Below are 22,099 nucleotides of genomic sequence, written 5' to 3' on the forward strand. Positions count from 1 at the left end.
AGGCACTTAATGGCGATGCTTTCGGTGTTTAAGTGGCGTCGTCCATGCTACACACGTGTTTTCTTTTTTTTTATGCGTTTTCACTCGGGCGCGTTTCTCACGTTATCGGGGAATTGGCCCCTTCAATAGAATTTATACGTTTTTCTCTGGCCTGTTAAATGTAGCGTGTTTCTATGGCTTTCAGGGTAAAAAAATCATGGGTGCCCGTGAATGCTACTTAAAAACAACTATTAAATGCCGTTTCATCTTAATATCACCAGATATCGCTGTGTGCAAGGACAATTTCTGCAATAATAACCAAGTTAGAGTCCCAATCTACCTTCGTTGTTTTTTGAAAATGTAAACTTTTTCTTTTATGGAACACGTTGTAATGGTAATGTAATTTATAATGGTATGGACTTTTTTTCGAGAAGCACGTATGTAAATGACAAGTTTCTTAACTTAAATTCATACACAGTAGGCCAATAAGTAGACAGTAAGTTAGCAAAATTAAACACTTAATTTTTATTTGGTTTTTAAAAATATTCTAATATTAAACAAATATAATATTATCAAGTTATTACTGGTATTCTGGATTCCCGCTGTGCTGGTGACGTTTCTTATTGACATCTATAGAGTTCCTCTTATAAAGTAGATCAAATTATTTCTTTAACTACTTGTATTGTATTTTGCATTAGAGAACATTAAAATTTTATTTTGTTTGTTTTTTTTTTTTAATAATTTTTCTATATTAACTTTAACTTTAATGCGATTTTAAGTAGTGTTTTCTTCTTCTGTATGTTTGATGGTCACTTTCTGTTATTTTAACTTCACTGTTTGCAAAGTTATAGGCTTGTTATTAATATGTATACCTGTCAATGGTTCATTGTTTTTATTCGTGGCCTATTATTGAACTAAACATTTAATTTAACAAAATTGTTGGTTTCTGAAAAAAAAAGAGAAAAGTTCTAAATGAAAAAAATGTTTTGTTTACAACTCAAAAATCGAAAATATTTTGAACCATTGAGAAAGATCTACAGGTTGTTAAGATATGGTGTCTAAGTAACATATATCATGACTTCTTAAGTGTTTTCTAACATGCTTTCTGATATATTGATTGTTAAATCAATTTAAAACTTTTTTTTTTGTAATAGGGATGAATCTGTGTTGAAATAAAAAATTTAATTTTCAATTAGTAAATAATAAACTTTTGAGCTGCTCAAGTTCATAGGCTAGGACTTGACTTTGTGAATACGAACATGTCAAGGTAATTATATTTTAACAAAAATTGTACGCTATAAACATGTTAATGCTTTTTCTTTTCTCTTTTCACTTAATAAAGGCCGCTATTTATTTAATACAGAAGTTATAGATACGACTAAAAGAAGCAATTCAAACTAATTTTCAAATATAGGTTGATGATTCATAAGTATGTGTTAAAACAACGGAAACAACGTCAAAAATATGTGATATTAAATAATCCTTTAAATCCGAAAACACTCGGTGTGGATCATAAAAGGGAGTATCTGTTAATATCATAATATACAGTGTGTTACATTAAAAAATTATATAGTGTTGAATTCCAAAATTTTAATGAATATTTAAAAATAATTTTAAGTTGTGTCCTTCGGTCTCACCTGGAACTTTTGTATTTTTCTCTAAAACAAATAATAAACGCGATATATTACTTTGATACACTGTTTGGACATCGTGTATAATATTTTTTTTACCTCATTAGTACGTTGAAATATAAGAAAAACATTGAAACGGTGGGAGTTATGGAAAGTTTATTTATGACATATATTTATTTTCACAAATTAGTGTATATACACCGGCATGAAAAATTAAAAAACAACAGAGATATCGCAAAAGACCATAGTAATTGGGACGACCGGTATATTGCTCACTGAATCCCATCAACGAATTTTTTCTCATAATTTTTCTCACTTTGTCATATTAATATTAGACTTTCGGTCACTCAGTACGTCATCATATGTCGTACCATGACAACCATACCTAAAAATTATTATCGAATTAATTAATATTCCGCAACGATCGATTATATCGTTAATTTTGGCGCACCGTATCTCTCTGGAATCTTGATCGATGACGTTAATCACCGCGCCAGTACGGCCAGATTTTTATACTGTCGCTTTACTACCACTAGTACTTAATTATCAAATTTGTCATTTCTATATTTGTTTTATATCGTCACGTCTCGAACATTTTTTAGCACAATTATACGCAACACGGCTTTTTGTAACTATTTTCATGTCGCGGACAAGTAAACAGTCTGTATTTGTTTCCTTCGAATTGCAATGATGAAAAAGTAGCGAGCAAATATTATTAGTATTAAAATTAAGTATACAAGATTGGATGGGTATTAGTTTGACAATGCAGACATCCATCGTTCGATTCACCAGGAGTGTTAATGCCAGTTAAGATTTTCAGACGGTCGTATGTATACGAGGTGTATTCAAAAAGTCTTTTATCAATTTATATTTATTTATTCATCAAAATTAATGTTGTCCCCTACAAGGTAAGCATAATCTCGAGTGATTTTTTATCTCCTCAATAGTTCCTTTCATTGGTATCTTGAGTTTTGGGAACAGGAAAAAGTCGTTCCTCTTAGGCAAGTTGCATACGGATTGGCGTAATTATCAGACCAAAAGGTTGTGAGGGTTTTAAGAAGTAGAAATATTATGAAAGAAGCGTTGATCGGTGTAAGGGAAACAGCAAGAAAATGTGGCGAACGTTAAATGGATTAATAAGCAGCAAACGCAGATTTGCAGGCAACATTGACGATCTTAAATTTGAATATGATTTGGATAATATACAACAAAATTTTGCATCATCGTGCCATCAGTTTTGGTATTGTAATTCGCTTTTGGTTTCTTGTAGAAACAGTGATGTTCATAGAATACAAGTGCTACAAAATAAAGCCACGCGCGCTATTCCGGGTTGTACACGTTACACTCCCATTCGTAGCAATGCTTGGGTCTTTAGGGTGGTTGTCGGTGTCTCAGGGTATTGACTTCTCCAATGTTTTGCTGATATATAAAATTAAAAATAAATTACTTCCATCCTACTTACGAGATTATTTCATTCCTAGGTCGTACAAACATTCTTATAATGTTAGGGGTAAAAATGATTTTGATATTCAGTTTGTTAAAACTCTACAAATGCAGAAAGACCTGTTTAGTGATGGGCTTCGATGCTCTGCCAGCAGACACCAAAAATTTACCTAATGTAAGAAGCTTCCAAAAAATCGTAAAAGATTCTTAATTCTAAAAGCGTTGTTTTAGTAACGTTTGTGCGTAATAGCATGTATGCTAATAATAACAAACCATTTCATTTCATATCCGGTGAATATGGTGGCTAGGGCATGATTGTGGTTTTGTTTTTTGAAAAAAAGTTAGGCACGTGATGCAAACTCCATGACAGCAGAAAATCGCCGAGCACACAAAACATGTCACAAAAAAAGTAAACGTATAAACAAAAAACATAAACATAACAAAAAAAAACATGTCAAAGATCGAATGTACGTAGACCGCCCAATTACAAAAGTCACCTTATTTTTTGAACACACATCGTACGTTTGTTATGCTTGTGCCTCGTTTCGATGTTATTTATCAACTATCACCGATACGTTTTCGTGGAAATTTACAAATTAATTACATAAACGTCTCTTATTTTCTTAATAGTCATAAACAAAAATGTAAACTAGAGTTGTAAATTCTAGAAAAAAATGCAAGTGTTGTCAAGATTTTCAATTCTTTCTCGAAATAAAGCAATGCCAGATTAACGAAGAATTTTATAAGAAAATTTCTATTGTGGGCATTTTTAAGCACCAAACAATATTTCAAATTACTTAATAACCTAATATAGTTAATTTTAACAAAACCTCCTTAACATTGATGGGTTTTACTCGGGGTTATACGTTTTTATTTTTTTCATATCAGTTTATGGTTTCTTCTAATGCTAGGGGTAAATCAGGCGTGGTATTTTTTACAAATTTATTAATTATATTAAATTATCTTACTAAATTGAATTATTTAAGTAACAATTTGTTATTTTAATAGTGCCACTGAAACAACTCGTGGTATTTTTTGAAAATAGGTTTTAAAATGTCATATCGTTTTGTTTTTTCACTATTTAAAGCTATACACCATCGTGAACTAGTTTAAAACCAAGCAATTGAAAACATAGGTTTATATAAACTTCATTTAAGAAAAATGCTTCTTTTAAGATGATGATTGTATAAGGTGTCTCAAAAAATTTTGACAAAACAGGTTTCTTTTTCACCATAACACGCGGCCTACGCGGTCGTAGCACTTCTACAAAACAACAAGTACAATTAATAATGACAGTCGGTTTCATTGATTGAGTCCAATTGAATTCATTTATTCGATCAATTGCCAATAATAGGTCGATACAGAAGATGCACATTTTAGTTTTTTTTTCCACTGACGTTGAATCGATATTTCTCTTTTCCGTTCCTCCATTGTTGAAAGTTTCTCTAGTTAATTAGACAAACAGTTTTTTTTTCTTAAATTTTCTGGAACCTGTTTAATATTTTGTAGGTGAATTCATCTAACAACAACAGTTACAGCTTATTTTTCGTTTATCTATTATAAAATTTGTTATGTCGATATTTATTTTAAGTTTTTTGTAATATAGCTAACTAAAAAGATGGAAATGACAATTGGTCAGGCAGCAAAAAATAAGAAATGTGTTAATTGTCCTAAATTTGCAGGTATCAACTTGAAATTTAACAGAGAAATAAAAGTCCGTGTCCAAATTGGGTGCGATCAAATTTTACCGAGTCTTTTTTTAAATTTTTTTGATTTTTTCTTTTTTGGTGATTTTACCATTTATTATTTTGGAAAAATTCTTGGACCAGGAAACATGGAAGATACAGGGCTATAACCTCCAATTGTGGATTTTTTTCAATTATGTACAGGGTGTGTCAATTGTGGGTAAAAAAATCTCAAAGACCCTGAAAATTGCCGGTTCAGTTTGGTCTCGAATATTGTGTCGAGAGGTTTCGTCCATCATACGGGGTGCGCCAGATACTTGGAATATTATTATAATTGGAGACTTTGGATTAACATTATAAAAAACTATGCACTAATTCTTGCTTGCAAATTGCAATCTTAAAAGCTAACAGGACTTACAGTCATATCCCAATATTTGAATATGATCAAAGATATTCCAAGTATTAATGAAAAGGTAAGAGGGAAGATGAGAAAATAATAATAATAATAATAATAATAACCAAGGTAATAAGAGCAAAATAACAAAATTCCAAAGTCAAAAACAATTGGTGCTTTTCTTCTTCTTAGTCGTATTCTCATTGCTGAGAAATTGGAATACACAGGTTGAAATGCGGATCTTGTCCTTAGATTTATATTGGACAAACAAATAGATCCTTCAAGAAACGCATTAACGAACATAAAAGAGCGTTAAATTAATTATGCTACACACTTAAACACAGAAAAACACATTTTTGACGACAATTTTGATATTTTACATATAACTACAAAAAGTAGACAATTAAATTTATTGGAAGCCATGGAGATTAACAAAATGAGGCGACATTCAAATGTATTGCTTAACGATCATTTAGATTTAAATACCTCTCCATTGTTAAACTTAAATTCTCACAACAACAACAACGAGGTTAGCGCCAAAATTTCCCGGCCTGACATAGATGCAGCTCCAGTATCACGATAAAACTTCTTTTAAATATATATCTTAGTAGGCTGCAAAAAAAGGAAATCTTGCGTCAGTTTTTTATTGACAGCATTTTAAACAAGAGGTGTCCTAAAAAATGTCACAAATAACGCAAATTGAGTATAGAACAGTCATAAAGTTTTTGACAAAAGAAGGGTTAGCGCTTAAAATTATTGAAGAAAGGCTGGATGGTGTGTACGGCCAAAGTTCTTTTCGAATGGGGCAGGAGTCCCTTGAAGATGATTCAAGAACTGGTCGACCAGTGGAGGTCCTAACGGAAGATATTGTTGTGATTGTGGAAGAGGTGGTATTGAGTGATCGACGTTTAAAGGTCAAGGAAATCTCAGAAATTACTAAGCTTTTTGATACAAGTGTTCGTCGAATCCTGAATGATCATTTAGGTATGCATAAGGTTAGTGCAAGAGGGGTTCCTAAAAACCTTTTGGCTATTCAAAAACAACGCCGTGTCGAGTATACGCGGTCTTTTTTGGAACTCTGTGGGTCGAACTGAAACCTGTGATAGAAACTATTGTGACGGGAGATGAAACTATGGTTCTCTATTACGACCCTCTATCGAAAAAAAAAATCAATGGAGTGGCGTCGTAAGGGTGAAGCACCTCCAAGAAAATTCAGTCTGCCAGTCAACAAAAAAGGTGATGGCCATGATCTTTTGGGATTGTGAATGAATTTTTTGATAGATTTTAAAGAAACTAATACCACTGTCAATGGTAAATATTACGCAACATTATTACATAAATTTCGAGACTGCATACGTGTAAAACGTCGAGGAAAACTGACCAGAAGCGTGCGGCTTTTGCACGATAACGCACCTGTCCATACTGCTGGTGTTGCACAAGCTGCCATTTTAGAGTGTGGGTTCAAACAGATAGATCATCCTCCTTATAGTCCAGATATGGCCCCCAGCGACTATTATTTGTTTGGATATTTGGAAAACGGACTTACGTGGACGGCGGTTTAACAATGAAGTTAAGTTAAAAGGGGCCGTTTTAGCTCATTTTGTAGACAAATCAAAAGAATATTTTTCAAAAGGGATTGAGTTGTCAATAAAGAGATGTAATAAGTGTATTGAAGTTGACTCCTTAACCTTCAGTATAATGGCAAAGAAGCTGGAATGCTTGGGAATCAGGGGCCTATCAATGATTGGATCATATCGTATATGAATCATAGGAAAATAAGTGTCAAAATAAATGGATCGTACTCAGACCTTTATAGCGTCAGCCTGGGCACGCCTCAGGGGGGAACTTTGGGTCCGTTATTGTTTCTTTTATATGTGAACGATTTGCCGGAATTTCTCAACAGTGACTGTCGTGTCTTTATGTACGCGGACGATACGTCCGTCTTTGTCTCTGGAAGAGATGCAGAAGTGCTGATGGATGATGTATCTCTTGTTGTCTCACAGTTTAATAACTTCTGTAGGCAAAATCATTTGATCGTGAATGTAGAAAAGACAGTCGTGGTTGAGTTTACTGGTCAGTACATTAAACCTTTAGCTGGCTTAGCGATCAGTTTTGCTGGTTCGCCATTGGAAATAAATCAGACCACGAAGTTTCTTGGTTCTTATATTGATAGCTCCTTGAGATGGGACCGGGACATTGACAATGTCTGCAATAAACTAAATAAAACGTTTTTCGCAATATTAACAATTAAAGATTCATTTCTTGAGAAGGCACTAATAGCTTTTTACTACGCGTCAGCTTCCTCTTCCATTTCACACAATATTGTCAACTGGGGACAAGCGAATGATGCGGAGAGAGTGTTTATACAGCAAAAAAGAATACTTAGGCTGATTTTTAGACTTCCTCCGAGGCAATCATGCAAAGAGACATTTCAACGGCTCAAAATATTAACAATGCCTTGTATATACCTATTTAAAATACTTTTGATCACACATAAAAATAAATATTCACATAGGAAGCATACTGATGTCCACAGTTACAACACTCGCAATAGAGAACATCTGCTGAAGCCAAAACTCAACCATATGTTTTATAAAAAATCACTAAGTTACGCGGGACCATATTATTATAATTGCTGTCTCCAAGCTTAAAAAATTTATCTATAAATCAATTTAAAAAACACATCAAGAGGCTCCTGACGGCCAATGCTTTCTACAGCCTGAAAGAATTTGAAGCGTACCTGAGAGCATCGTAAATAACGTCAAAAGTTTACCGAGATTTTTCTAATGTATACTCTCTTTTATTTTAAATTATATTAACTTGTTTGTCATGTTTGTTATATAAATATATACTCGTATTCGTTCTACTCATTACCTAAGATTATGATATATATTGTTTTTACAGTGAAACTTGTAATTTATTATTTGTATTTATTGACAAAACATCCATTGTATCACCTGGTTTTGTGAATAAATAATCTATCTATCTATCTATCTATCTATCTAAGGGGGATTAAGTTGCAAAATAATAAAAAAATTGTTACTCTGCTTTGTTTCTTCTCGTATATAGTAGCAGGTAGTTTGTAAATATTACATTTGATTACGGTGTTGTCGAAACAATTGTCATGTCATAATATATAATTTCGTGAAAATCTGAACTTTTTGTTCTTATTTATTTCACCTTTTCCAGAATAAAAATAATGATTAATTTGACACTGTCGGTCGGGGTGAAAGATCAAAGGCGCCCTATTATATCGCCTTTACCCAAGGATGAGGTGTTAAAGATAAAATTTAATTATTACGGATCTCCGTCGCATCTACGATAATAAATGATTAGGTAACCCCGCTTCCCCCGCCGACTTAATCCAATTAATATTCGACAACGATGCACTTATCCGACACGCACTCACGCAGTTTTATTTATCGGTAGCGATGAACGTTTATTCGGGCCATTTGGCCACATATGTTTTTCCAACGAACGCGCAGCATTTATTTATGTTTTTCCTTTTATCGTTCGATCTAGACACTTCGTGCTTTGCTTTTAGTGTTTATTGGTCTTTACTCGTTGGACGTTATTAATCTTTCGCTTGTTTGGTTATCGTGGGATACTTTTACAGCTACGAGGGTCTCTTCGCTTTCCGTACAATGGAAGCGATTTATTTGTTCTTCGTGTTTACTTTAAAGGGGTCGTTTAACCCAAAAGTGAGCTCGGAATAGTTTTTTTTTTGTAATTTTGTTTTTGTTAAAATTTAATGATATTTGTATATTGTATGTTACAAACATTGACGATAAAACTTTTTTGATTGGGTGTAACTTGGCTTTATTCGATGGACACGCCCTTTTAAAACGTCTTAAAAAAATAAAAATTGTTCAGACGCTCGAACTTTAAAAACATTAAAGCTTACAAAACTTTCTGCTTACTATCAGTATTATACCACATCGGCAATAGACCGCGAAAAAAAGCATATCTGCCTCTTAAATTTAAAAATTCAAATTCCAAGGACAAGGGGTCAAGTCCAAAGAAAATATTCCACCAAATAATTTTCGAAATTCCAATGATCAAGGCAATAGGTGATCAACGAATGTATATTGAACTCTTATCTTCCAAAATATTGCAAGCATGCAAAGGCCACACCATTTGCTAAAGTAAATAACCCCACAGAATTTAAACAATTGAGGTCAATTAGCATAATTCCTACTTTTTCTAACAAATAAGAAAATTCTTTGCTCTATTTGATATATTGCTTACAAAACGATCTGGGTTTAGAAAAGATTATAGTTGTGAGTGTGCTTTGATCGATATTACTGATGATTTAGTGCAAGCATTGGATGATTAATTTTGTTATACTAGCAAGGCTTTTGACATGACGAATCATAAATTGCTTATTTCAAATTTACACTACAATTTGTCTAGGACACTAATAGATATATATTTATTACACTTTTCGATACTACATATAACACATATATGGGTATATTAAGCATGTCACATCACATTAAAATACAGTGTTTAAACAGTACATTTAAAAAAAAATCATCTACTGAGTAAAGACACCTATCAGTTAAAAAGGTCTTAATTCTTTTCTTAAACACAGATAAACTATCAGTTTCTTCGAAGCATTTATGGAAATGTAAAGCTCTGTAATACCTTTGTTTTGTTGCCCGATATACAATCTAGAGAATGGAACGTCTTTGCCCTGTGGCATGTTCGTGCAAGTCACATCTCCTATTCCATCTTATCACGTTACTTTTGACGCAAATCAAAACGGAATAAATATATTATGACGGAAGTGTCATGATCTGAAGTTCCCTAAATCGATCGCTACACAAATCTTTACTAGTTACACGCATCACGTAACGAATAGCACGTTTTTTTTGTTAAGAAGACCCGGTGTGCACCAGTGGCCTGACCCCAATAGAATAGCAATAGTAGACCAACTTTAAGACTTCAGTGGATACCGTGTCTCTAATATTTTGGATTAAGTAGGAGCAGGAGCTTAATTTGGCCAATATGTTGTCGATGTAATGATTCCATATAAGTTTGTTGTCAATGTGCGGACCGAGAAACTTAGTGGCCTCCACGTTTTCTATAGAACGTCCCTCTAATTGGAGAAGAATGCTGGAATCAACGTATTTTTTGTGACTATTTCCATAGCTATTGACTTAGATTTATTTAATTGTAGTCCGTTATCGCGACACCATTCATTCACCCTCGTGAACCCTTGGTTCTGCGGCCCCTTTTAAATTAGCTCTGCTTTTATCTGTAACTAAAATGCTTGTGTCATCTGCATACAGTACAAATAATGCATCTGTATTGTCCTGAGGAAGATCGTTAATAAAACAATTAAATAGGAGCGGTGATAGGCAGGATCATTGCGGGGTACCTCTGCCTAAATATTGAGGGCTCGATTTTGAACCGTATATCACAACCGGCCGCTGTAGTCTCTCTGAGAGGTAAGATTTAACCCATGAGTTTGCTGGACCTCTAACGCCCATATTTTCCAGTTTTTTTAAGAGCAGGCTGTGATCGACAGTGTCGAATGCGCGGCTCAAATCAAAAAATAAGTCTAGTGCGGCTGTTTTGTTATCAAGGCTCTATGACGTGCTCCAGAGCATAGTCCACAGCTATACTTGTGGAGCGGTTGGCTCTGAATCCGTTCTGCGCATCAGAAATCAAAGAGTATCCAGAAGATCCAGTGCAATAACATTCATTTCGGGCATTTTTTCGATCATATACAGGGTTTTCAAATTATAGGCAAAAATGTAAAAGACTTAGAAAATTGTTTTTTTATAAAGTAAATTATTAGGCGCAAATCAAAAATCGTAAAAAATATGGCTAATTGGTTGAAACGGTGTCATAGGCCGCATCAAGACCTACAATTTGCAAAAATCCATATTGAAATCGCTATTTCGGGGGCTGTCAAGTTGCGATGACGTCATTGATTATTACGGCGCAATGCATGGTTTCAGAAAAAACTTATTTTCTCGAAAACCATTTACTATTTTCAAAAAATTCTTGAACCAGGAAGCGTGGAAAATCCAGGACTATAAACTCTACTTCGAACAGTGATTGTATTATGTACAGGCTCGCAAAGAGTGTCGTGAGATAGTTTCAGGTTTTGTCAATTATACGGGGCGCGAGATATTTGAAAAATATCATTCGACAACGCTATTATTTGTAAAAATTTTAATATTTTCCGATGTTTCCTGTAACTTTGAAGTTCGACGAGATTGGAAGGACATTTTATACAGGGTGCATGCACAATTAAATTACATCGATTTTCCGAAAGTTCCGTGGTGGTCCGCAGGAGCTATTTTCCCTGACTGTTGCGCAACTTTCTCTACTTATGTTATCAGATTTCATTAACCTTTAATTGTGGTGAGTTTTCTTTGCGCGTTTAAGTTTTTTGTTGTAATAGGATTTAAGTTCTTTGTATTTTTTATTAGATAGATCATTTTTTATTCCATTATTTATTTGATGCATCTCGTGTTCCGCACGACTCAGGTCTCTTAATTCTCTATTAAACCAATTGATTTTTTCCTGTACGAGACTTAAAAAAGTGTTAAAAATTTTATCTAAGTCGTCGGATTGAATATCGTAGAGCAAATTATTAAAATCTGTGTTGGATACCAAATCTATAAAAGAATTTACATTATTTTCGCTAAACTTTTTGAAAAGGCGTTTTGTACTACTATTATGATAGAACTCCTCAAAAATGAAGAGCTGAAACCTGTGGTCAGAGACACATGTGTCTACAGCCAAGCTTTTTAGTCGAATAAAGTCGACGAAAATATTGTCAACGCATATTCTAGAATGGTAAGTTATTCTAGTGGGTTCTACTATAGAAGCAACTAAATTATACTCAAGAAGTATATTTTTTAGTATTTTAGTTTGTTTGTTGTTTTCGAGCAAGTTGACACTTAATGTCGCCGCACAAAATATGCTTATTTTTTGATTCATAATAGCTTCTAATATTATGGGGAGTTTCTGTACAAATGCTTCGAAGTCTCGCTTTGGAGGTCAGTATACAGAGAAAGTTGTGATACATTCCTTGTTAAGCTCTAATTTTATTGAACACATTTCAAAAGTTTTTTCTTCAGAGTTATTAAATGGAATTTTTGAAAAATTTAAACTTTCTCGACCCAAGATACTGACCCCCCTGCACCTAGTTCACGAGGAATAACTTAAACTTTAAGAAAATTAACGTCTGCGGATTCATGATGCTCTGAGATACGCAGCACATTGACGTTTTTTAGCATTGATTCGAGGGCTTCTTTTTTGTTTGTGAGACCCTCTTGAATATTAGGGTTCATAACTATGAATGTGTTAGGTGTCTCACCGTCTGACTTAAAAAATTCTAATTTTCTGAATTCACTGGCGCTGTTTCTGTACTTGTATTGTATGGTGACGCTTGGCGCCATCTTGCGGAAACTAGCGAATGAAAGGTAAATCATCTAAAACGTCTTCAAATATTGTCGTCAAAAAGCGTTAACACGAGTCTCCATGCAGAGTGCCGTTAAAAAGAAGGGGGCTCAAAATTTTGCTTTTGCTGTCGAATTTGTTGAAATTGTCTAGGGTTGGTAATGGTCCCGATATGTTCGATGAATATTCCACAATTTGTTAGTGTCTGTCCAAATCAAATTTTCTAGGAAAGCTGGAAAACCGGGTCTCCTTTGTAGCCAATTACAAAATTGTAATCGCCCTTTCGGGATCATCTGGAGGTAATTTGTTGAGATATAAATTTTGAAGCACTCGTACGAGAAGAATCACCAACATCAGAGTAAGCTTGGCGTGTAGATTTTCCCGGGTTCATATTTATATGAAAAATGCTAACTTTTATTGAAAGGAATAAAATAATTTGATGTTAATCAATCTTACCTAATTGACAAAATTTTCTTTTGTTTCCTCGTCTATTCTGTCTCCAAATTTTACAGATTTTTGGGGAATTTTCAACTTTGTCGTATTTGAAACACCCGGTATAGCACATAGCAAGTGTCCACAAAACTGTAAGAAACTACTATATACAACATATAGAGCATTTCAAACAATTTCTAGTTTAAAGGAAATATCAAAAAATAACATATGCTTCAGTTGTTCTTGGTTAATTTTAAAACTTTTTATGCAATTTTCCATAAAGAGGGTCGAAGCTAAAAAAAAATACCGGTTTTTGAAGTTTCAGTTGGAAGTAACTTTTATGACCCAATCGAAAGTGAAGAAATTACGATTTTCTTGTTGCCCTTTTACGTGGTATATTGGGCCACCTTTATTAACTAACCCGGTGTGTAACAAAGTGTCCAGGAGTTTAATTCCAAAGCAAATATGAATTTTTGCATTAGAACTAAAGAAATATCGACTGAAAATGAGGGCCAATACGATGTAATGCAAATTGAAAGTGATAATTTCGTTGAACGTCGTATAATGCTTCATTCCTTTTTTTTTCAGACGAAAGGGACGCCGTCCAGAAGAAAACCTTTACGAAATGGGTCAACAAGCACTTGAAAAAGGTAGGGGACACTTTCAATCGTTTATTGCTGTAATATTTTCGAAATTCATTATACTTATCGCTCACCGTGCTTCACAGAAAATCGACCCACGTATATTTTTTTGTGAAAACCATACTTGCTTGGCAATTCAATAAACAAACAAAATAGGGAACTTGAACAAAATTAATTTGAATTATATTCTTGATCCTGTCGCTTGATTTTGTTGTGTCGTGTTCAGTGTCAAGAAGAAAATTTTGAAAGTAACATACAAACCACCGAAAGTTTTTGCATGTGCATAGAAAATTTAGCCCCTATTTTTAAAGTTTTAAAAATTAAAAATGGTATATCAAATCTAAATTATTCAACAACAAAAAAAACAAAAATCTTTTTTTTTAATTAGTGGAAAATTAAACACTGATTTTGAAGTATATTGGCATTCATAACTTAACGCGTTCTTTATTTTATATATATCAGGAAGCCATTTCTATTAAGACTTCAATAAAATGGGTGTAAGTTGGGAGAGTTAAAAGTATTTGCCCGGTTAAGGCTAAAGGGACACTTGAAAGTAATGTTAACAAAAAATTACGGCAATAACACTTGCAGCGGTATGACGTCACTATCGTTCCCGTATCATTAGTGTCACAACTTGAATAATTTAATGCGACTTCAATGTTGGGCTTTGAGTCTTGATATTTGATGTGCGTTGTTTCTATACATAAACAAATATATTAATGAAAAAAAAAAGTTCAATTTCTCTATTCTTTGTTTGAAAGTTGCAATATTTCAAACGGGTTAAATAGTCATTGTACAGTACAGTACAATCCCGATTATATATAGTGGTATATGGTGGCAGTGCAGAAGATGAAATATACAATATTCCAGTAAAAATTTCACATTCAGAAGGACTAGAGGCGTTGGAGAAAGCGTTAACTTACGTAGAACAAGAAAATGCAACTGCCGCTTATATTCTTTTTATCAAACGAATGCAGTTAAAAATAGCTTAATTTTTAAGACGGTAAAGTAGATTTTAGGCTGCATTTTACATATCGTTCATGAATGCGCATTAGTATGTATGTCCGTAATACTATATTCAAAAAAATCTTCTGGATTCCTCCAAATGCTTCTCCATTGACTCGCATTCTGCTCTGTACCTATTTAGCATATCTGTTTGAGAGAGAAACAGTTACAAAACCATCTGTCAGTTTTGTTTCTTCCTTTTTAGTGCTTAAAAAAATACAAAGTTCATATCGAAAACCTAGAGAGAAACAGTTAAACAGCAGTTCTTTGATACCCTAGACAATCGATTTTAAGTAAGAAAGAAATATGCTTTATCTAGGGATAACCCAACAAAAGATGTTTTTGCATAAGTTTTTGGAATAAGTATTAGTATTGGTCATGCGCCATGTGAAATATGTTTTGATTGTTGTTGTATATTTCATCTATTTCCTTGCAATTTTTTTTACTACCCTAATCCAGTATTGTGAAAACATATTTGCACTTGCACCCCTTACGGATTTGCGAGTCACCCTGTATATAAAATTTTTTAAATTAAACGTGTGAAGTAGTTTCTGATATTTTTCAATTTGAGATACGCCTTCCTATAAATAGGACATTGCCAGCTAATGGGTTAAGGATATGATGTTGTCTTTCGGAATGGCCATATTGTCTATTGTTCACGCGCCAACCGCGTTCACAATTTACATTTAAATAAATCGAGACCTCTTGGTGAATGGTAATCGCTTAATCTCGTTAGCGAAGCTCAAAAACAACGAACAATGTCGGGTCCGTTAATATTGCCTTCTTTTTTTAAGGCGCGGTCACACTAGTCGGTAGCTTATGTCGCATAACGCGTAGAAGTTTGAGTAAATGAAAAACATCTGGGTTTGTAGTGGTGAGACAAGGAGGGATGAATACAAATATAGGTACTTTCGTATGTTGTGTGGCGTCGAATATTCCCCAGAACTCACACAACCATAAGATTAATTTGTCAAAGAAACTTCCATATTCTACTGTAATACTATTTAGTAATCTTATGGATTCCGCCTGCATGGGTTGTTTACAAATAAAACTTGCTGACGTTTCGCCAATCATCCTGCTTTTTCAGACCTTAACTGAAACTGTCTCGCAAACACAAGCCTGTATGGTGATGACATCAGGCAGAGTGATCGCTGACTGAAGCCGGTTTACTCTGAACTCGGAAGATATCCCATCGTGTCAAAACCTCATCTGCTCATAAAATACTTTGTAAATCTAGTTTTGATTTACTTTGAAAAATAATTCATTTTGTCTTCTTGTTCCCATCCGAGTTCTGAAAATCTTCGTTTATCTTCTACTCAGAATCTGATTAAAAAAATTGAAAAACTAACGTCAACACTAGTGAAATAATCAAATTCTTCTCAACTACCAAGCACCTAAAGTCTCTAAAATCTAATGCCGACATCGTATTCCTAAAAGCAGACAAAGGAAATGCTATGGTGGTCATGAATACAATTGAATATTAGAAAAATGTTCAAGACAGATCATATCGTCAACTTAAAAAAGATCCTACGTCATCTATGGAGCGCAAGCTTAATTCTGTTATTAAGGCTTCCTCTCCATCAGACTTCTTGAAAAAGTCTGTCACCCCTCAAGACTCTAAAATTCCTCGTCTCTACGGACTCCCAAAGTTTTACAAACCAGGATTTTCCCTTCGACCTATTGCCAGCACCGTTGGTTCTCCAACCTATTCTCTAGCAAAATATCTAGCTTCATTATTAAAACCCTTTACAGGGAAAACTTATAATTTCGTACTTAATTCTGATTAGTTTCGACGTTGAATCCCTCCTTTTCAAAGCCTTTATTCCTGTAACTCAACATCATTTCAGATATATTAAAATCCGAGAATCTGTAATCAAACCTTCTCACCTTAATTGAAAAATGCTTATTGGGAACATATTTTTCTTATAAAGGTCAAATTTTTGAACAAATGCTATGGGTTTTCTATTTTCACCAGTCATCGCGAATATATTTATGGAAGCCTTTGAGAAGAAGGCTTTCGACACCTTCCATCTAAAACCAAAATTATGGAAATGTTACGTCGTGATTGGGCCTCATGGTTAAGAATCTCTATTAGATTTTTTAGACATTTAAGCTATATACACCCACACATACATTTTACCATTGAATTAGGAACTAATAAAATAAATGAACCATTCTTAGATATTCTTATCAATAGAAAATCAGACGTAACATTAGGTCATAGTGTTTAGAGAAAACTTACGCACACAGACCGATACCTTAATGCATTGTCACATCACCATCCGGCCCAAAAATCATCGGTTATCAACGCTCTTGATTACAGAGCCGTAAAGCTATCTCAGCCCATGTCACTGAACCCAGAATTAAAACATCTTACCTCTGCTCTTCACACTTCTCCATAACCTTCCGATAAATAACAATGACCCCGAAAGCAATCCCACACTTTCCACTCTTGTCCTTCCTTATATTCAAAACCTCACTGACCACATATCAAAAATTCTAAGGGAATATAACATCAGAACCCCGTAAAAGACAAAAGTCCGTTTGAGATACCAGGAGTTTACAGCATTCGATGCATATGCAGCAAAGGGAAGAGACCGACGAAAAATATCCACTAGGCACAAAGAACATAAAAGAGTCTTAAGACTATGAGAAATAAACTCTTCAGCACTTTTCGAACACAATCACGAAACCTTACACAAAATGTTATCTATACGCAACCAGACAATCTTAACCGCGACTTTTACCAATATGGGAATCAGTCATCCGAGACGATAATTTAACTCCCCCCCCCCCTCAAACAATATATAAGCAGGTACGGAGTATAATGCGAGCCAGTTTCAGTCAAACTCTGAAGCGAAAGTGCAAACGTTAGCACTTTCCATTCATCAACAGTATTCATAGTTTTCTTATCAAGCGTTCCATTATGTCCGGTAAAATTTTACTGTTTATACAACAGCAGAAGTATAACGGTTCTCCTACTTATATAAACGGAAAATCTCTATTTCTATTGTAAAATTTGCCTCACTTTTCTATCCGCCGCTCCGTTATCATTCCAGTTTAACAGGGAATCCGTTGTAAATAAGAGAATATGTGGAACAACCGTCTAGATAAATAACGTCATTGTTGATTTGCGACCAAAGTTTCCTCGTTAGATAATCATTATGGCGTTAATTGGTGTCGAACGGCATACGCGGCGGACTCTCTCTAGCGTAACTTTTACGATTTTTTCGGCCCACGCTGTAAATTATAAGCGACAAGGCCTGCGTCGTGTTTTCTACGATTTTAAAGCACTTATTTTGAAACCGTTCGCTTACCGCCGCCTTAAACCGCTTTATAAGGCTCTACTTAAGTCGACATCGCGCACTTTACGAATACGCTAACGACCCTCTTGACACCTTAAAGCCGGCACGGAATTGAGACCTACCGGTAGAATATCGCGTCGTGGTTCCTTATAAAGACGACAATATTGTAAGATTTGCGCTATTTGCGCACGTAGATGTCGATCGTGATGATGCGGTGCGTCATTTTGACGCCGAATGTGGGTTCCGTTTTCGTGCTCATTCGAATACCGATTAGTTTAAGTTTAGATAATATTCGCACTATGGGCTGAACTTAAAGAATTTTGGAATTAAGTTAAACACTCTATGGTTAACCGCCACATATTTTTTCGTGATATGAACGTATTGTTAGACCTATTTAATTTTTAAATTGAAAAATATTCAGGAATAAAACGAAAGAACAGAAAAAGACGACGAAGAACAAAAGATACAGTAAACAACTCTTAAACATCGAAAATTGCATATTCAAATCACCTACTATGTGCCATTTTTTCGTTAGAATTGTACATGCCCATGCATATCCTGAGAAAATTAAACAGTTTTTCTTTGGCACATACGAGGGGCGTTCAAAAAGTAAGGTAACTGTTAAGCTGTTAAAGGACGTCAGTGATGATCCTGATATACTCAAAAAGGTCATTACTGGTGACCGGTCATGCACCTGCTCACTCATCGCTGCTTATGGTCATAAGCGGATATTGCGCCCTGCGACTTTTTCCTTTTCCCAAAACGCAAGAAACCCATGAAAGGAAGGAGGTTCGATTCGAGGAGTTGAAAAAACGTTGGCACAAGTGTAATATATCTGCAGGAATTACTTTGAAAAGTACAATATTAATTTTGATAGACAAACAAAAACTTTTTGATAAAACTTTAAAGTCAGTCATTCAGTTACTTTTTGAACATACCTCGTACTCCCCTTGGCATTCCACGAGTCAAATCTAGTTTGCTCTTCGATAATTCGAACTTTGATATGTCGAATTTCGCGACAATACGAAATGGCTATATATGTTAGACAATTTTCTGCTTCGGAAGACGGAAGATGATTTTCCGCTAATACTTTTTAAGGAAAATTTAGATCCCATTGAATTTTGTGTCTTCTGGCAATTCTTCTGAATTTCACCAAGCTACTTTAAATTGAAAAAGTAGAAAATTTAGAACTAGAATCTGAAACTCCGTCGAACAAAGAGGTCGAAGAAGCGTTCAACACAATACCTTTGTGTTTGAGCATTAATGATCAGAACTCAACAACACTGAACAACGTTTCGGCAAGTGAGATCTTGCCGAAACATTGTCAGCAGACGACTACCTCCACTTGGAGCCAGCCAGACCAGACGCGGAGTAACACCCGGAAGAATTTACAACACACATGTAAGACCCGCGGAAGCCTAAAACAAAATATATATATATATATATATATATATATATATATATATATATATATATATATATATATATATATATATATATATATATATATATATATATATATATATATATATGTTTAGCTTTTGGTTCTTGGGTTATAGGTCTTTGTATTAAAAGCGATTAAAAATTTTTTTTGTCCATATATTGACGTTTCGGTCTTCTATGACCTTCTTCAGAAAGGGGTACAGTCTAAAATTATGTTATAGTACAGTTCTTTTTTTTTTACATATACTCAACGGAATTACAAAGAACCTTACCAAAAAGAGACAAACACAAATCTTAAAATTGAAGAGGTAGAAGTAGAAGTAGCATCCTCCTTTGACTTTGTTCTGCCCTTAGTTTTTGAGTTTTACGAAATTTAAATGCATTATATTTATGTTTTTTCAAAACTGAGTGGATCGATCCCCAGAAATACCTGTCTCTTCATATACTCTAGTAATAGAGGAAACTGGACGTGCTTCATAGAATCCTAATATGTTTGCCTTATTTTCTTCATTTTAAACATTATGATTTCGCCATACCTTTTAAGCGTTACAAAATAAATAAGAACTAAAAGTTCAGATTTTCACGAAATTATATATTTTCACAATTGTTTCGACAACACCAAATGTCGCTAGTAAAAACTATCAAAAACAAAGCTTCCGAAAATAACATAAGATTTACACCTGCAGATAAAGGGAAGACAGTCATAGCTATCGATCTCCCAGAATATATTTCAAAAACCAACAATTTTCTTCAAAACTGAGTGCACTGATCTCCGAGAAATACCTGTTTCTTCATTTAAAACATTATCAAACCTTTTTAGCATTTCATACGATACCGTTTTCTTTACCAGCCTTGGAAACATGTTTTGAAGTAGCCCCATATTATTATTATATACTAAGAAATGAGATATTCTATTAAACACGCATATAATATACAGGGTGTTCCATTTAAAAAAATATGATGTATGCTTATATGTCAGAAAATTGATAGTGTTTTGTTTTATACGTCACTTGGGAAAAAACATTTTGTTTTTTTGTTTACCTTGATACCTATAAAAACAAAAAGGTTTACAGTCAATTAAAATGTTATCATATTAAATTGAACGCACGGTACTCAAGATTAACAATGTATTAACACTGCAAATATAAAATAAATAAATAAATGAGTATAAATTTCAATCTCAAACATAATTTTGAATATAGTATTTTGTATTACTGTTTGAGGCAGATGAACGCTGTACCGTTGTATGTTGTTGTAATATTTGTTAAAATATTTTTATTTACTTTTTGAATATAAAACGAATTTTTGGCATTATATATATAAATATATATTCATTTTAAGATCGACCATTGCAGCTTGCACTTTAAATGGGACCATGTCTCTTCATTTTGAAAATCATTGGCCCATGGAATCGAGACATATACGTAAACTGTTACTACAATTGCTTTTTTTAAAAGGTTTGACAAAATAATTTTAATTTATCCGTTTTCATCGTCGGCAATAAGCGATAATTTGGTAGTTATACAGAGTGATACAACGTGCAGTACATAGGCAAGCGGATTGTTGTTCAGATAAAAATTGGAAATATGCAACGAGTGTGATAAACGCCACTTTAGTCACGACATTGATTTAATATTAATAATAATATCTTTATTATCCGACATATTTAGAATTCAATGAGTGTATTATGGATTTCGTCAAGTAGGTCAATATAGGTCATGCAAATGAGGCAGAAAATTACATAAAAAATTTATATATGACAGAGCACAAGAATACAGTGACGACAAACATTAATAGGTAAAATATTCGTTTAAATTATAAAAACAGTTTTCTAGGAGGAAAAATTTAGTTTGGAATTAAAAATGTTTACATTACTACTGCCCGTGTTTGTAAAATATTTTTTTGAAAATTCTTGTCTATTTTTTATGGAGAAATAGTCTTTTTCATTTGATCTCTAGAAAAGTGTCTGAAGACGTTTATTATCGTGTTGCCATGTTTTTGGGTACGTTTTTGCAAAATGCGACAGCGCTTATTTTTAACTGTAAAAACCCTCGAAACTTTGCATTTGCACTAAGCGTAGCCTTTTTCCTAAACCTAATGAAAGTAAACCAAATTTGGTTAAGTGCTTTTAGCGAAAATTACAAATTAAAAACTGTAGAGCGGCATCGAGCGCGACCCACATTATGGCGGTCCAATTCTTTTATTGATGAAAAGTGCACTTAAGGTTATGCGGTAGTCTAGTCTTATTTATGATATAGTCCCGACGACGACGCTATCCGCACACCATGTCGGCGCCAGAGAAAAACTAGGAACGGTTTTATCTACCAATCAATCTTTAATAAGTCCATTTAAAAATATTTTCTCGATTATTTATAATCGAATCACCGTACGGCGACTTGGTCGTTTTTAACGGGGTTTTTGTGCTTTCAGAAGTGAACTTAAAAATCCCTATATTTAGATTCTTACTTAGAGCAGTTACGTACAGAGTGATTCTGATGATGACATCAACTTTGTGAATAATGTTTATTAGTAGTTTAATTATCAGTTAATTTTAGTTCGGAGAAAAATGTGACATAATTTGAAGAAGCCTATGCGGTCTATCAATTTAGCGGTACCGTCGAGATCAGTAAAAAGTAAGGTAGTTCTGCTTGCATTAAACATTGCCAAGAGTACAAATATCTGGGAGTTATACTTTTTACAAAGCTTCTGGATTCCTCGT

At 34.0% G+C, this 22,099-nt stretch overlaps 1 protein-coding gene across 36 annotated transcripts in view; it reads left to right on the forward strand.

Moving 5' to 3' along the window:
* Positions 1-22,099, forward strand: part of LOC132696830 (microtubule-actin cross-linking factor 1) — a 290,827-nt gene that overhangs the window by 117,803 nt on the left and 150,925 nt on the right. For all 36 annotated transcript variants that reach the window (XM_060661956.1, XM_060661989.1, XM_060662074.1 and 33 more), the window contains one exon: positions 13,575-13,636. In XM_060661956.1, coding sequence (XP_060517939.1) covers positions 13,575-13,636 — 62 coding nt within the window. The remainder of the gene's footprint in view (positions 1-13,574; positions 13,637-22,099) is intronic.

The sequence above is a fragment of the Cylas formicarius genome, unplaced genomic scaffold (genome assembly GCF_029955315.1).
Source record: "Cylas formicarius isolate icCylForm1 unplaced genomic scaffold, icCylForm1.1 PGA_scaffold_10__41_contigs__length_53128322, whole genome shotgun sequence".
NCBI classification, from domain to species: domain Eukaryota; kingdom Metazoa; phylum Arthropoda; class Insecta; order Coleoptera; family Brentidae; genus Cylas; species Cylas formicarius.